A 16367-nucleotide genomic window follows, 5' to 3' on the forward strand; every position below is an offset into this window, starting at 1 on the left:
CTTTCATATTATATTTAGCTTCATTTACTACATAATCTTTTATTCTATTAAATGTTTCATGTTGGCTTTTTTCCAAATGTATAATTATAAAATGTATGTAGTCATCAAAGTTTCAAAATATTTCTTCTTATTGTATGTTACTGGATCAGTTTGTTCACGCAGATCAATATGAATTATTTCCAAATGTGTCTTAGCTTTTGTTATTTCAGAATTAAAAGGCTGTATAGCTTGCAGACACATTTCGTAGGCAGACTCATCTTTTAGACAATCCTTAGAAATTTCCATACCATTAGACAATAAAACATGTTTCTTTGTATTGTTGTAACCAAAGTATCCTAGGCTTCTGTGCGATAATAAAGCTTCAGATGCCTTCCTTTCAATTAAACAATTTGTATTCTTAAAATTTTTGTCAAAAGTATTACATTATATGAACCATTTTCAGTTTTATATCCTTCTAAAATCTTTTCACCTTCTCTCTCTGTGTCTGTCTCCTTTCCTACTTCTTTGTCAAAGAATTTAGCTTCACCACTATAATAAATTATAGCACATACTGATAATAAATTCTCACTTAGCTCTGGGATATATAAAACATCATTCAAAAAATATTTATCAGTTTTTTTTTTTTTTCCAACAAGCTAATTACTCTGTTTATGTTATTGTTAGTTGTTTCATTTACATTTAAAAATGATAATTCTTGAGTATTAGTACTAATTTTTAACTTTTGTGCTTATGAAAAAATACAGTCTTTATCATTATGATTGATAAAAAGAAGCTAAAGGTTTTGTGTATGTTTTCTTATATATTTTACAAAACTCTTTGTTTTGTGAGAATTCTTTCCTACAAAAATTAATCAAACATAAAAATCTGGTACATTTGAAACACCTTCTCAGATGATTTTCTTTTACTACAATAACACTGCAATAATACAATTTTACTACAATAATACAATAATATAATTTCTTTTACAAGCAATATGACTAACATTTTTGCAATTAAAACAGGCTTTTTTTTTTTCCCCTTTACATTGAATGCAACTGAATTTGTTATGATATAATATACTTCAATTCTAACTTCACCTGTATTAATCTTAGCTGTTAAATTTGGTAACATTTTGTCAACAGTTTGTGGGTGCTAATTTCCAAGTGTTGAGGAAATACCCTATATTTAATTGGTAAAATTACCAAAATATTAGAAATTACCATGTTTTCTTGAGTTTGTTTTTCAATAAATATATGTTAGGTTTTCTATTTTGCTAATATGGGAATACAACCCATCCATTTTTCATTTTTAATATAAAAACTTGTAACAAGGCACAATTTTGTTGATCAAAATCTTTTTCAGATATAGAATATAGTTTATCAAATATATCTTTTGAATTAGTGCAATTTAATATATGGCTTTCTTCATTGCTTTTCATATTAAATTTTCATTTCCTGTTGTGTTTACACAAATTAGATGACTTTAGTTATATTATTTGAAATTTCCATGCCTGGAATGAGGTAACATCCTTTAATTTCTTAACAGAACTAACTACATTTTCATTCATCGCCATTTTACTTCTTGTATTCCTTTTAGAACAATTTCCTTTGTAGTAATTCTTCACAAATAATTCTCAAATCATTTAAATCAACCGAACCATCTACTTTGATACCATGTTAAGAATTTTGTGTACATGTGGAAAAGTATATTTAGTTTAATATATTTTACATAACAGAATGTAGAACCAAAACATACTTCTTGCACAGAGAAAGAACTAGAATATTTATTACTGTTGCCATTCACTTAGAGATACTAAATTTTGATGCTCATTTGTAATACTGCTGTTGCCGCTTGCTTAAAGGCACGCACACACACACACACAAAATTTTTGAACATAGTGCAGACAATTGCATGCAAATATTTGTAATCTGGCTGGTCAAAGGATATAGCAAATTATCCCAAAAGCTTGACTTTAGACCAATAAAACATCAAACAATTATTTATTTAAAGCTTCTCCCCTTTATTTATCTTCTGTTTGCATTTCTGTTAATTTGCTGCATCAATTTTTACAGGCTCCTTGTGAAGCAGAAGCTCAGTGTGCAGCCTTGGTTAAAGATGGGAAAGTTTATGCTACAGCTACAGAAGACATGGATGGGTTAACATTTGGTTCAACAGTGCTTTTAAGACACATGACATTTAGTGAAGCAAGGTCTGATCTTTTTCATCAAAAGTGTCTAGTTTTTGATTTTTTTTTTTTTTTTTTTTTTTTTTTTTTTTTTTTTTACTATTTAATAATAATTTATTGTTTAAGGAAAAAAAAAAGAAAAATTTTGTCTGAAGGAATATCCTTTTATTGGCTCTTAATAATAAGCTATATCCTCTTCTCTTACAGTTTAAGTAAATTCTTCATTCATATTATTTAATTTCATGAACTTGGAGTGTAGAATTTATATATATTTGTTTTAAGTGCTTTAATTAACTTACTAATATTCATAGATATGATGTTTAATTCCTTAACAGTGTGTTATTTAAATATTTGCATCCTATAAAAGTAGAATTTAGCTGTGCAAATGATACTTATTTTTTCTATGCAAAAGTGCAAACAATTTCAGTCTTCCATGGATTTCATTTATAGCCTTCATATGAGTGCTCCAGTTATGATTATCATCAGTTTATCTGTTATTATTTGTAATTGCCTATTGTACCAAGTATTTCATAGTGACTTATACAAAAGGTTGATGTGAAGTTTAGTTTTTTTTTCTTGTTGTTGCAAAAGGTATATATACATATAAATACAAAATTTGAAATCAGAACATCCAGTATCCTTACCTGGAAATCAGAAGCCCCTCCCCCCAAAAAATATGCATTTTCTGTCAGGTCTAGGAATGGAGAATGAAAAGAAGCAAATTTTCTGTAAAAGCGATTTTTTTTCCCCCACTTGAACAACTTGAATTCCTTCATGCCACTTTTAAAAAACTGCTGGTTATGTAATCCCTAGGTAGCTTTTTACAATTGTACTGATATTGGCCATGATCACATTTTCAGCTCCTAAGTGTTTGAGGTGGTTTCACATTTTTCTGTCTTATCTAAAAAATAAGGGAAGCCTCAATATTGTCATGTCTGCATGTTATCTTATTATTTTTAAACTGTTGATCTGAAATCTTTAAAATTCCAATGATTCTAGATCTCGGATTTTACATTGTATACATACATACACACACACATATATATCTGTGTGTGCGTATATATATATATATATATACTGTATTTATTTAAAAGTAAGACCACATCTTTTTACTATATTTTTGTTCTAAAATTGGGTAGGCAGGTATTTTGGTAAATGAATGTGCAGAATGAAAGTTGTAAAAAACAATTACATTGTTTGAATGTAAATAAATTGTATAAGTAATTATTCTGTGTGTAGGGGAACCTTGGTCACGAATGCCATGGATCACGAACGATTTTCCACACAAAAATATCTTATATAAGGAATGATGCCTCAAGATATGAACAAATAAGCCAGCAACAAATGATACTTGAGACCGCAGTTGATGCAGTAGAGAAAATTTCTTCAGAAAATGAGAGAGAAATTGTTTCTAGTTATTTGATCAACAAAATTTGTGCATAATGGGGCTAAGGTGCAAAGGTTCATAGCACATTATCACATTCATAAAACAGTAGCAATCTGCAACTTAAATATTTTTAATGACAATGACATGTCTTGCTTTAAGAACATTTCAAAACATAGAAACAAATCACAGTAGACAAGTTTTTAATGGGACAAGGTTCAGCAATTCTTAAGTATAGGCAAGCAGTGTTAAGAGAAAGGGGGAAAGAAAGAGAAAGAGATAGCACCTATCTAATATTTTTATGGAATAGGATATCCCTTTCAGAGATAAACATTTTGCACCTTTGGTTCCTGACCATTTTCTGTTCATGCCATCAACTTTTTTTCATAGAGATATTATAAAATTTAATTCAGATTTCCCTATTTTTTACATGTATAGCATTGAGTTAAATATTGGGTATGTATTAGATTTAATGAATTCCATTGATTCTGGATTACAGACTTGCATACAAAGTACTTTTTTCTAAGTAATCATTTGAATTTTAGGAACTTATGTCATTTTACAATAATTTGTATGGAAAACATTGTTTCAATTTACAAATATTTCAGATGACAAACTATCTTCAAAAACAAACTAAATTTGTGAACTAAGTTTCATATGTACTGCATAATTATCACTGATTATAATAGCTATGTCAACCTAAACAATTTAAATTTAGGCCTGCATCTATTATACTCGCTAAATATTTTGCCGCCGAATGCGGTCTCTTTCTCGAAATTACTTCAAGAAAATACCTATATTTTTATTTCTTAAAATATTTCCAAGAATTTAAAGAGAATCTTATGTTCAAAGTAGTATCATTTTCAAGTAAATGCATTGTATACAAAAGGAATTTTATAACTGTTTATCTAGTACTCATTACTGTACCTTTTGTATTGCTGTGGCATATGTATTGAGTTTAACACTAACCTTTCTTGCCCCCATAAAAGGTGAAACAGAGAAAAAGAGAAATTATTCATTCCCGTACATATCCTAAATACTTATAATATGTTGTATACTTAAAGTAAATGTTAAATATATAGATATTTAATATGAAGGGGCAAAAATTTAAACTGAATGAACCATGCTGATAATTCATCATGAGCAAATCAAATTTTCATAAATTCATCTTTTCAGTTGTGAAAAAATTACCAAAATTATTTAAAATATGATTTAAGAGTTGATTAAAATAGAGAAAATGGGGATCAGTTACTTCCTTTACTCAAGTTTTCGTGTCAACTGATAATGTTAATTCTTACTTGCCAAACTGTCTGTTTATATATAAATAAGTACAAAAGCATTGACATATGAGTTGGATTGTTTGATTTTTCATGCTCTGATACTTCAGGCTGACTATAAATGACCTTGGCTATTTTGGTTACTACACATTACTTGGATGTAATTGGAACTTTATCTTAACAGCTATGTATGGAACCTGTGCTAATACAGTCAAAAGTCGTTAATCCGGACTCGTCAGGACTTCGGCGATTCCGGATTATTGATTTTTCCGGATTATAGATCATCAGTTTAAATCTCGTAAGATGGCATGCAGAAATTCTAAAATTAAAAGTATGAAACCGTAATTTATGAAATAAAGAACAATTATGATCTAAAGGGTGTCAAAATTTGCAAAAAAGAAAAAGCTTAATATTTATTTGTTTACTTTATTAAACATTTCTTTCAGTGTAAGTTGTTTAAGTTTTGCTTCGTTTCATATGATAATACTTTCTCTTTAATTCTATTAAACAGACATAATCTCTTGTTCAGTTACAAAGTTCCGCTGTTCAAGTCCTATAATTGCTGTGTCGAGAATACTGACTAATTTGTCAATCGAAATTTTTTCGTTTTCAATAACCTCTGTCACTTTCTTCGCTATCGGAAGCGAATTATAATGACGAGGAACTTGTTTTAAATCATAAAAAAGACGGAGCATATCTAGATGAAATACTACATTTGATAAGGAATTATAAGCCAAATAAAATAAAAACATCTGCCCTGAAGATAAGGATAGTGCTGACAGATCAACTTCCAATTCATTACGTGCCCACCGCCGAGCAGCGTGAAATTGATAAACAGATTTCGGATTTCAAAACATACTTTCGCTTTAGATGCTTTACATATTAACAAATATATATCAGAAATTCTATTTGATATAATCGAAAGTTTAAACTTACTTTTATGAAATTGCTCTTACAGTCTGCAAAAAATAATAAGCCAGATCCAATTCGAAAATTAAGGAACAACGCAATCATCAACATTAACTGAAATAGATAATTATTTAGCTTATACGTCCATTATACATAAAACGCGCACGCGAAAACGTATTCTGCACTTGCGCACACTCATATGCGCAGTCGTAAAAGGTCTTACGCGCACGCGTAAACGTCTATGCGCATGTGTCAACGCGGCGCATGCGCAGAAAGTTTTTAGTTCCGGATTATAGATCATTCCGAATTATGGGTGTCCGAATTAACGACTTTTGACTGTATTTAAGAAGCATTTGGTTCATGGAATAGAGGATGTTATTGAAGAAATGATCCTTAATTTTTTTCAGGCTTTGTAGACAAAACTGAGAACAATATTTGTCACACATATGCCGCATCCTCTTTATACTCTAGATTTAGTTCTCAGACTGAAACTCAAAATAGCGACCCTGTTTTGAAGACTGAAGTTGCATTATTGCATTATCACAACTACTCAGATGTAGATATGAACCCAAACAAATACCTTTTTTGAAGATACAGTAAAAAATGTCACAATTCTGAGAGAGATTTATTGCAGTGCTAAAAGATTTCTTCAAATATTGACATACTTTTCAAGTACATAACCATCTAGTTTTACAGTTATTTCATTCATACAAATGAAATTTGAATGCCTTGATAGTCTTATTATAAGTAACAGTCACTTTTTATTTTCAGATACAATGATATTTGCATGTATACAAATAATATGTTATGAATGACATCTTGCTATTTTTATTTGACAGTATTTAAAGTTTTTCCATGCTGCAAAGATGTTATATCCTTATATACATCCATGTCTTCTCTGGAATTCGAACCCAGGCCCAAGGCTATGGTAGACAACTGTCCTACCACCATGTCAACAGACTGGCTTCTGCCGTCTTTCTTTAAAAACAATTTAAAAATTTTAAAAGAACCATAATATTCATAATTAATTAATAAATCATTTAAAACCATTCCTGATATAATTTCAGTGTAAATTTTGTATGAATTAAATTCAATTAACATTTAAAATGCAAAGTTTTGAGTATCGTTTATGAAGAACACGTAATCAAAGCTTTCTTGGAATTTGTTATGTAAGCATAATTTGGGGTAACAAAATAATGCATTAAAAAAGTCAAGATGTAATCGTCTGTGGATGTATTAATATTATGTGTCAAATACATTGGCCCTGACCTATGGATTCCTTTACATAAAGTTATTCATCTGCTTAAAATTATTATCAACAAGCTATATTAAAATTTTTTATAAACATGAGAATTTTGAAAATGTTCATAATTTTCCTGTAATAATTTTTTATAATGATATGCAGTCATTTGAAATTTTGACTCAAAAATTGAGCATAATTTTATATATTTCTAAACATATTTTACATGATTAAAATTTATAAGTTGAGCTTTAGTTAATATTCTGAGATCACTCACAAAAATTTTACCTGATTTTGCATTTTAATTAGCATGCTTCTCTTTCATTTTGAAGTCAACAGCATAAAGTTTATTTCTTTTTTCTTCACTCTTTTTTATTACCATACCTGTTAAATTAAGCTGATTTTATATCATTAGGATTTTATGGAAAGATTAGTAAACTAATTTGTTGGGTTTTTTTTTTTTTTTTTTTTTTTTTTTTTTCAGGAAAATGCCAATTAAAGAATTCCATCTAAATCGAGTATTGGAAGAACTTGAACTTTCTCAAGATGAGGTAATTTTTTTCAGTTGTGTCTAAAAATAATGAAAAGACCTTGCCCTCCCCAATACCCCCTTTTTTTAATGTTTATTGTTTTCATCAAATACTTTGTCTTATTCTTATAATGCTATTACAGTAGGTGCCGCTTTATGTGATGACTTTGTCGATAATTATTTTGATATTATTAAGCAATTTAAAAAAATCCTTCAAAATATCAATGGAATGCAAATAATTTACCATAAATATAACTAGAAAGATATAAATACTTACTTTCATAACATTTTAATTAAGAAGTCAACATTTTAATCAAAAGTTTAGTTTTGAACTGTTCATAATGTTTCTGGATATTGTTTGCCCATGCTTTACCCCTAATCTTAATACTCATAGGTTATTCCTCATTTCAACATTTGTAGAAAATTCGCCGATTTCATCATCATTTTCTTCAGCAAGTTTGTCCAGTGCTTGGATTTGTTTCAGGAAGTGACAGGTAGATAACTTTTTCTGTTATTGAATCTGCAGCTTGAGGTTTTTCATCAATGTCCACACATTGAATTCATCATAATACATATTAATTTAAGATGTTTTAATTCTTCATCTTCTTTTATTTTATCATTTATTGAAAGGTCGACATGCTTAAAACAGTTCTTTATTGTCTTTTGAGACACAATTAAGACTTTAATATTTTATGGTAATAAAATGAATGGTAACAAATGGAATTGTGAGAATGTTTCTTAGAGATATAGTAGACTACTTAATGTAATCCAAGTTAATGCTATCATTCGAATATTGTCATAAAATTATCGAAGCTCCACCCATTTCTATACAAAAACATAGAAAACACTTCAATTAAAATGATCAAAATATTATAGAATAAACTTTCTGAAACTAAAGCTGCCAGATAACATCAAAATGAGTTATAAAAATTACTAAGTAAGGGATTAAGTCATCAAGTAGCTTAGCTTCAATTTTAAACAAGCATTTAAAATTAAGCAAAAAAAGCAACCCTAGTTTCGCATAGATTTTGAATAACTATATCAGTTTTAAAGATGATCAGACATGGGTCTCTCTTCTGCAGGAGCAAAGAAAAAGTTCTGCAGGTTTATTTCCCTCTTTTCCTTGCTCTTGGAAGAGGAAAATGCATGAAAACATCTACTCAGTTTTTTTTTAGACCAAAGAGGCTTTGTCTGTGAAGGACTATTGTTTTTGTTTTGCGTTGGTTCACTATAAATGTCTGTTTCACTTTTCAAACTGTTTTCTCCAAATGTTAGAGTCCTGCATTATACTTGAAGAAATCAAATAATGAAAAATCTGCATAAATGTATATATATTTCTCCATTGTGATAAAACAACGGTACATAGAGCCATCGAATTTTGAATGACGTAATCCTCCTATGAATATGGGCATGTGGAAGCCCAAATTTGGAATTTTTTTTTTATTATCAATTTCATATTTTGTAAAATATTAATGAATTTTTTATTAACAAACTCGAGGATTTCAAAGCAAGCAATAGCAACGTTGTATAGAAAAAGCATTTTTGTCTCCAGAGGGCAAGTCTTTGTATCAGAAATTATAAAGATATGCTCATTTTAAAACTATTTTGCGATATTGCCGTTGAATTGAATTTTATGGTTTAAGTGCGAAGAACGTGATATTTAATAAATAAATATAACACACAAAATGTTAAAAAAAAAGCCCCTTTGGACGTAATTTAAAATTTAAAGCCTTTCTTTTTTTGTGTGTGTGTTTAATTTTTCATTTTAGTTTTGCATGTTCTTATTCAATAAGGGATGCTCTCCAAGTATTAAGATTATGAGTACAGCATCAGTCAAATGATTTCCAGAAATGTCCTGAGTAGTTTATAAATAAACTTTTGCCTTAAAGACATTGTGAACACAGTTCATAAACAAATTTTAATCTTTTCCCCGATTGCTATGAAAATGCCATTTTATATATCCGGTTATATTTATGTTAAATTCCACTGCTATTTTGAAGAGGAAGTTTTTCTCATCGTTTATTATTGTCAAAATAATGATCAAACGTGATCACATAAAACATTGTCTATTGAATGTGAAATTATAATTATTTAATTGTTGAATATAATTAAATCATTTTAAAATTTGTTAGTCTTTTAATATACTAAGAATTATTTTAAACTTCTGGATATAATTATAATTAATTTGCTGTTTTAATTTTTTTAATAATATGTTGCAGCCCATAATATTTATTTCTATAATTTGATGATATTGTTTCTCTTTTAAGTATAGTAATGATTAATTTTAGCAGAGCTGAATCATTCAAACAATACTTTCAAAAGTGGCAAAAATTCAAACTTAGGGATATTTATTCTGTAGGAAAACTGTCTGTTACAAGTGAAATAATGTCTGAAAAAATACTATTTTTCCTTGAAGAAAGGAAATTCTATGGCATTCTTCCTCATAAGCCCTGTTCACATGCAACGCTGTTTTGCACAGCCACTGTTTGTATTAGGGAGAAAAGGGGATATCAAGAAGTTTTATCGTCAGGAACGGTTTAGATACACATTGTCTTCCATCCCTTAGCCCATAAGCCACTGCTAGCAATGATGTCACAAATGTGAATCCGATTGGCAGATTTCTAATGTTCTTCTGTTTTGACATTATTTACTATTGCTATAGAAAGTTATCGAAGTTTTTGTCATGGCTCAAGAAAGACTTATGCTTTTTCTACAATTATTTTTGTACCAACACCTGAATATGCACTGTTTAGAGGGCAGATTGCTAGCCAAAAGACGACGTCTTCGACAAAATAAATTATGTGAAGCAGTGCAGTATGGGAAATCTTCCCATTTGCCCTGCCCTGTTCTGCTCCAGAGAGTTAGGAGCATTCTACCTCCATTTCCGAGAGGCAATTAACGCTTGTTTGCCATGTGAATGGGATTCTTTGAAAGAACCGTTTTCTGGCACCTGTTGAATCTGCTCTTGTGAACGGGACTATAGAAAAATGATGTTGAGATTCAGAATTGAATTATACAATTTCTTCAGGCATGCTTTTCTTGCCTTTTAAAAGAAATGCCATGTTAGACTATTTCTCACAGTTATTAGGTTCAGCTAAAGGTAAATATTAGAATCAAGAATTGGCATAATTTAAGTAAATTTTGCTGTATGCATTTCAAAGGTCTGCCTACTTTTTCCCTCCTGTAAGTAGAGAGGAGAGGACTTTTTTCACTTTTTTACAACAATTTTCAATGTGGTTTTCTTTTTTCCTGAAATCAGAAAGTTTTTTGTTAACATGCTAGTAAGCATTCATGTGCACTATAATAATAGCAGTTATGCAGGGGGGAAGACAACTACTAAAGGATAAAGTTTCTGCCATTATATTCTTTCAGAATAAAGGGCTTATCCATGGGCATTCTTCAAGTAACCATGAAATGGATATATGTTTTAGTATAATTTAAGTGTAATGGCACTCAATTGCTTTTGAACAGAATAGGAAGTAGAATCACTGAGGAATGGGAAAATATTTTCTTCTTCTCCTGAGAAAATCTCAAATGTAGTGCTGTTTTTAAAGGTTTAGTTTACGGTAAAGCATGCGAGGGCTATCTGCTTAAAGGGAGGAGTGCCTTCATGGAGGACTTCTTAAGGGAAAATAGATTGAGTTACGTATTACATGGGAAAAACCATGAAAATGCCCATACAGCCAGCCCGTTCAGGATTTGAACTCCTGACCAAACTACCAGCTTTCAACGGCTTTATCACTCAGCTGCTGGTGGGCCTCTATTTTTAACGTCATTAAACTTTGGTTTTATTATGCATAGCAAATGTAAAAACATAAATGAAATAAATGTTTCAAGAATAAACACAAAGTTTTGGAGAAGGAGAATAACAAAGAAAGGTAACTTTGTTTACTCTTTAATATTTGTACTTCTATTCCTTGAAACAAAGGTAAAATATTTAAATCTGCAAAATTTGAATTATTCCCAAATCTCAAAAATTTTACAAGAAGAGTGATTAGAAAATACGCTTTATAAAGTTGCCAGAAAAGATTCTGTTCTATTCTTCATATATTTCCCAGCCTTTTTTAAGAATTCTTAGTTTTTTAATTGAATGTCAGCTGCATAAATTTTAATACTTTTTGTTGTATTCACTTTCTTTTATTCATTGTAGCAATGTGAATCATTTGATAACACTATGCTTCAGTTCATTTGCCTATTTGTTAATGATTACCATTCTTATATTTTTATATCTTCCCATTTTCTAGTATTATAATAGTTAAATACTTTGTAACATAATATCTCTATTTTTTGCTATATATTGAAAATCCTTTTGTGTAATACTGTATTGGAGTGACCATGTATTATTCCTTTTCAGTTTATTGACTTGTGTATTTTACTCGGCTGTGATTACTGCGATAAAATAAAAGGAATGGGCCCCAAGACAGCTTATGATTTGATAAAAAAGCATGGTTCTATTGAAAAAATGTTGAAGGCAATTAATGGGGTAAAATTATTATTAAAAAAATCTAGTTCATTTATAACTTTTTAATTATAATTAAAAGTAATTTTAATAATAAAATATCTGTTAACTGATTGCTTAGAGATTTCTTTAGCAATTCATTTATAATTTAGTAATTATCTGTTTAAACAATAATTCATTTATTAATTGATTACTTAAAGATTGAAGTGATTTAAGTTCATTAAAGATATATAACCCTTTTACAGAAATTTAAAATTCCTGATGATTGGCTGTTCAAAGAAGCAAGGGAATTATTTAAATCCCCTGAAGTTGCAGATTCAAATACTCTGGAGGTAATTAATAATTAAATTATGTTTCCTTCTTTGTTCAATTCTGCAGATTTATCATAATTAAATCATAATTACTAGTGCATTCTTTTATGTATATATATATATTGTGTGTGTGTGCTTGCTAATCAATATCAAATCTAAAAGCTTATCTGTAGTGAAGATGATTTTTTTGGGGAAGGGAAAGATTGAAGAATTTACTTTTTAATATATATATAAATTGACTGTTAATCACAAAAGTACTGATTAGCTCTGCCACATCTATTAAAGAAAATGAATAATATTTCTAATTAAAAATTGAATTAAGGGTTATTAAAATTAATTATGTGCTGTTATTATATTAGCTTTTCATCTTCTTCATTCATCAAAGTCATTCTTCAGATCTTTCTCTTGAAATATATACCTCTGTCTAACATGCACATATGTAATTATGAGAAATCATTTTTGGAACATATGATTTCCTAAGATATGTCTGTTTTGTGTCCTGGTTTTCTAAAAAATAATATTAAATATGAATAATTTTAAAGGTTAGTTATTTCTCAGTTGAAATTTTCAGAAATTTTGGAAGAAAATTATGAAAAATATAAAAAGTGTTCCAAGGGGAAAAATATCCCTTAAGTTTGCTATATCCAATTTTTATATATTTGGTATTTTGTTATAGACATATAAAATAACATTAAAAATGTAGAAAATTAGGTAGGACTGGGAAGTTCATTCATTATATCCAGAGATTCAATATAAATTAGATTTGCTATAGTGGAGTTTAACTGTATTTGAACAGTATTAATATGACAAACTGCTTTAACTTTTTAGGTCATTTTATTAGTAATTATAGTTATGTGAGGGAAAATTATTAAAACTGAGTCAGTCATTATTTCATGCATTTTGTTACCCAAATAAATGCTTTTCATTGAATATTTAGATGCTGTAACACAGCTGAATTACCATATATGCTTGTATAAGGTCTACATTTTTTCAAAACATTTCAGAGAATGTCCATATGAGACGTTAAGTACATAGTTCATTCAGTCCTAACTTTGGTAAGTATTTTTGGAAGTTATTTATATCTGCAAGTCCATGATAACTCTTGAAGAATAAAATATGTGAGAAACGAAACAAAGTATTGGTAATTAAATGCTTTGTACACATACAGTAAATTCACGGTTCTGACATGGCTTTATGTTGTTTTCTTCAGAATGCAAGGCAAGACACACATGAATTTGACAGGAATTTCTTAGCAGTTTATTTTTAATATATTATTTAAAATGAGTTTTAATGTTTACATCAGGGAAACATACGCATATATGCACTGTTTACTTTATAAAATATAATTGTTCGTATTTTCTGTACACTTGTCTTTTAATGTACTGTGATCATGATCAAGAACATTACCTTTCCATGGTAAAATAATCTGCAGTTTCATCCATTGCATTTTATGTGCCTATTATTTTAAAATTCTTTCAAAAGATGCCCTGGGATACACATTATCTATAAATATGATTCCAACAAATTTTATCCAATCCATAGCATAATTATAGTCTGTTCACACTTTTTCTTATATTTGCATAGTAAACTGCATAGTTTAATTGTAATTTATCTGTCACAGAATTGCTAATCTGAATGTTACACAAATCAATACTCTTCCTTATATTCCTTTCTGAAAATCAAAGTGCAGACGTACGAATTATTTTATTTTTCCATTTTAAAGTATTTCTTAAAATGAGGTGATCAAATCTGAAATGAGTTATGTTAATAATATGTAATACACTAGTGTCCAAAACTTAAGCAACAAGTAAATTTTTCAACATGTGACCATGAAATTTTTTTAAAGGTTTTTTTGTGAACAGAACACTAAATAATCTGCTCAGTAGAAAGGTGATGCATACGCAGATATCAGCACCATGACATTGGAGGATATTTCAGGACACACAAAATGCAAGGAATCGGAGAGGACAGTGCAAGGCAGCTTGAAAGGAAGGAGCATTTCCAGGCATTCTTCTTCAAGTGAAACTGAGATAGTACCATAGAACAGCTATACGAGAATATAAGAATGCCTTTACACATGGTAGAAAGATTGGTAAGCTTGCAAAGGGAGTGTAGTTTGACATCTGTTGGCCAAGCTTTTGGAAAAGTGTGGTTTTTTTAGCTTGGAAAGCCTTTGATATGACAGGTGCAACTGTAAGAAAGGTTGGTTGTATTCGGCCAAGAAAAACAATGGTGACAGATAACTGATACATCATGCTGCAGGCAAAAAGAGATCGAAATCAGGCAGCATTGCTCAGCAGTTGTGCAAGCCAGCTGGATAGCAGATTTCCCAGTTTACTGTGGTCAGATGACTTCATAAAGATGATTTGTTTGTCTGCTGTTCTGAACGCTATATGCCAGTGGCAGGAGCTCATTTGCAGCGCCGTTTACAGTGGTGTAAAGAACACAAAGACATGAGGGAGTCATGCCTTCTTTAATTATGAAGAGAGCTAGGGACACGTTCTCATCTACTAACATTAGGGAAAGAGACTGTTAGAGTAGTCTTGGCATGCTTGCATGAAAAGGCATTAAGATGAATGGGCAGACTGAGCTCCACATTTTCGACAGAGATTCGCTTACCAGAGGTCATTATTCTGATAAGTTCTCCTCTCCCACATGTGTCTTTTCTGTTGTGGCATTGGTCCTGATTTTGTTTTTATGGATGACGGTGCATAGCCACATAGGACTCATGTCATTGAAAAGTTCCTGGAAAGTGAAGATATCCATAGAATATATTGGCCAGTGTTCTCCTCTAATTTAAATCCAATTGGACATGTGTGAGATACTTTAAGAAGACGAGTGGAAATATGATCTTATCCTCTGGAGAACACCAGACAACTGAAACATATGCTCTTTGAAGAATGGGAACTCTTATTTCAAGAATTGTTAGCTAATCTGGTGTTGAATGGTGCAATGTGCATTGCAGCTAGAGGAGGTCCTATCAGTTCTTTGGTTGTTCTCCTTCTTGGCCAGACAATATTTTGTACCATTCCTATTGTGTCAATAAAGCCTTTTTCTATTCATTCTGTACTGTATGTACTTTACTCTTTTTTCCTCCCTACTATAGTTTACTCATCCTTTTAAGTACTACATTATGCTGCTGTAGTGTGAATTTTAACATTAGCCAACTGTGCGTATGTTTTCTGCTGTCTCAGTAGCTGATACCTATTCTAAAACAAGCACTGCCATGGTTTTAATTATAGAAAAGTTATTTGCCCTTTGTTGTTATGATAATTTAATACAGGCTTGCATATGAAACCATTTTGAAATATTACTTGTCTACATATGAATGTAGCCAGCAGGGATCAGAGAGGTATACTTGCACTACCTTAACAACAGTAAATATAGTTATGCAATTCACTATTTTTTAAAAAAATTCATTAATACTTTAAAATGTATTAAGAATCCTCTGATGAAAATTTAGTGAAAGTAATTATTAGCGAGTGTCTAGTGAAAGTTTGACTTCCTTTCATATTAACTACGTTAAGATCTTTTTTCTCTGTGTAAAATCTAGGACAGTTGAGTCAGTGGAGAAACAAAATCACTAGCAATTTATGATGAAATGAAATATTTATAGATTTCCAAGCATTCTCAGTAGCACTTGATGAGACATCACAGATATAGCACGGCTTGCCATTTTCATGCAAGGTATTACTGATGAACAGTAGTTGAGGATATACTGGAAGTTGTGTAATTGAGGGATTACTGGCAATAATTCGTATGAAAGAAAAAAATGTCCATAATATTTTTTCTGAAATAAAAACTGTAATCTGCAAATATAAATTAAAACTGAAATAAAATTGTTGGATTTGCAAGCGATGGTACAGCTGCTATGCTTGGTATGGGGGGCGGGGAAATGGAGTAGTGGTAAAATTAAGAAATATAATGAAAGAAGAAAATTTCCAGAATAGGTTTTATGCTACATGTCGCATCATTCATCAAAAAGCACTCTATACCAAACGTTTTCAAACAGATGATATTATGGAAGCGGTAATTAAAACAGTAAACTTTATTTGTGGACGAACTGTGAAGCATTACAAATTTGTTGTAGAGCT

At 30.1% G+C, this 16367-nt stretch overlaps 1 protein-coding gene across 1 annotated transcript in view; it reads left to right on the plus strand.

Annotated features, from left to right (window-relative positions):
- Window positions 1-16367, plus strand: part of Fen1 (Flap structure-specific endonuclease 1) — a 44781-nt gene that overhangs the window by 26532 nt on the left and 1882 nt on the right. The window contains exons 6-9 of the mRNA XM_035359547.2: window positions 2052-2188; window positions 7459-7525; window positions 11858-11986; window positions 12208-12294. Coding sequence (XP_035215438.1) covers window positions 2052-2188; window positions 7459-7525; window positions 11858-11986; window positions 12208-12294 — 420 coding nt within the window. The remainder of the gene's footprint in view (window positions 1-2051; window positions 2189-7458; window positions 7526-11857; window positions 11987-12207; window positions 12295-16367) is intronic.

The sequence above is a fragment of the Stegodyphus dumicola genome, chromosome 4 (assembly GCF_044657685.1).
Source record: "Stegodyphus dumicola isolate Sdum_Otavi_A_Nest chromosome 4, ASM4465768v1".
Lineage (NCBI taxonomy): Eukaryota > Metazoa > Arthropoda > Arachnida > Araneae > Eresidae > Stegodyphus > Stegodyphus dumicola.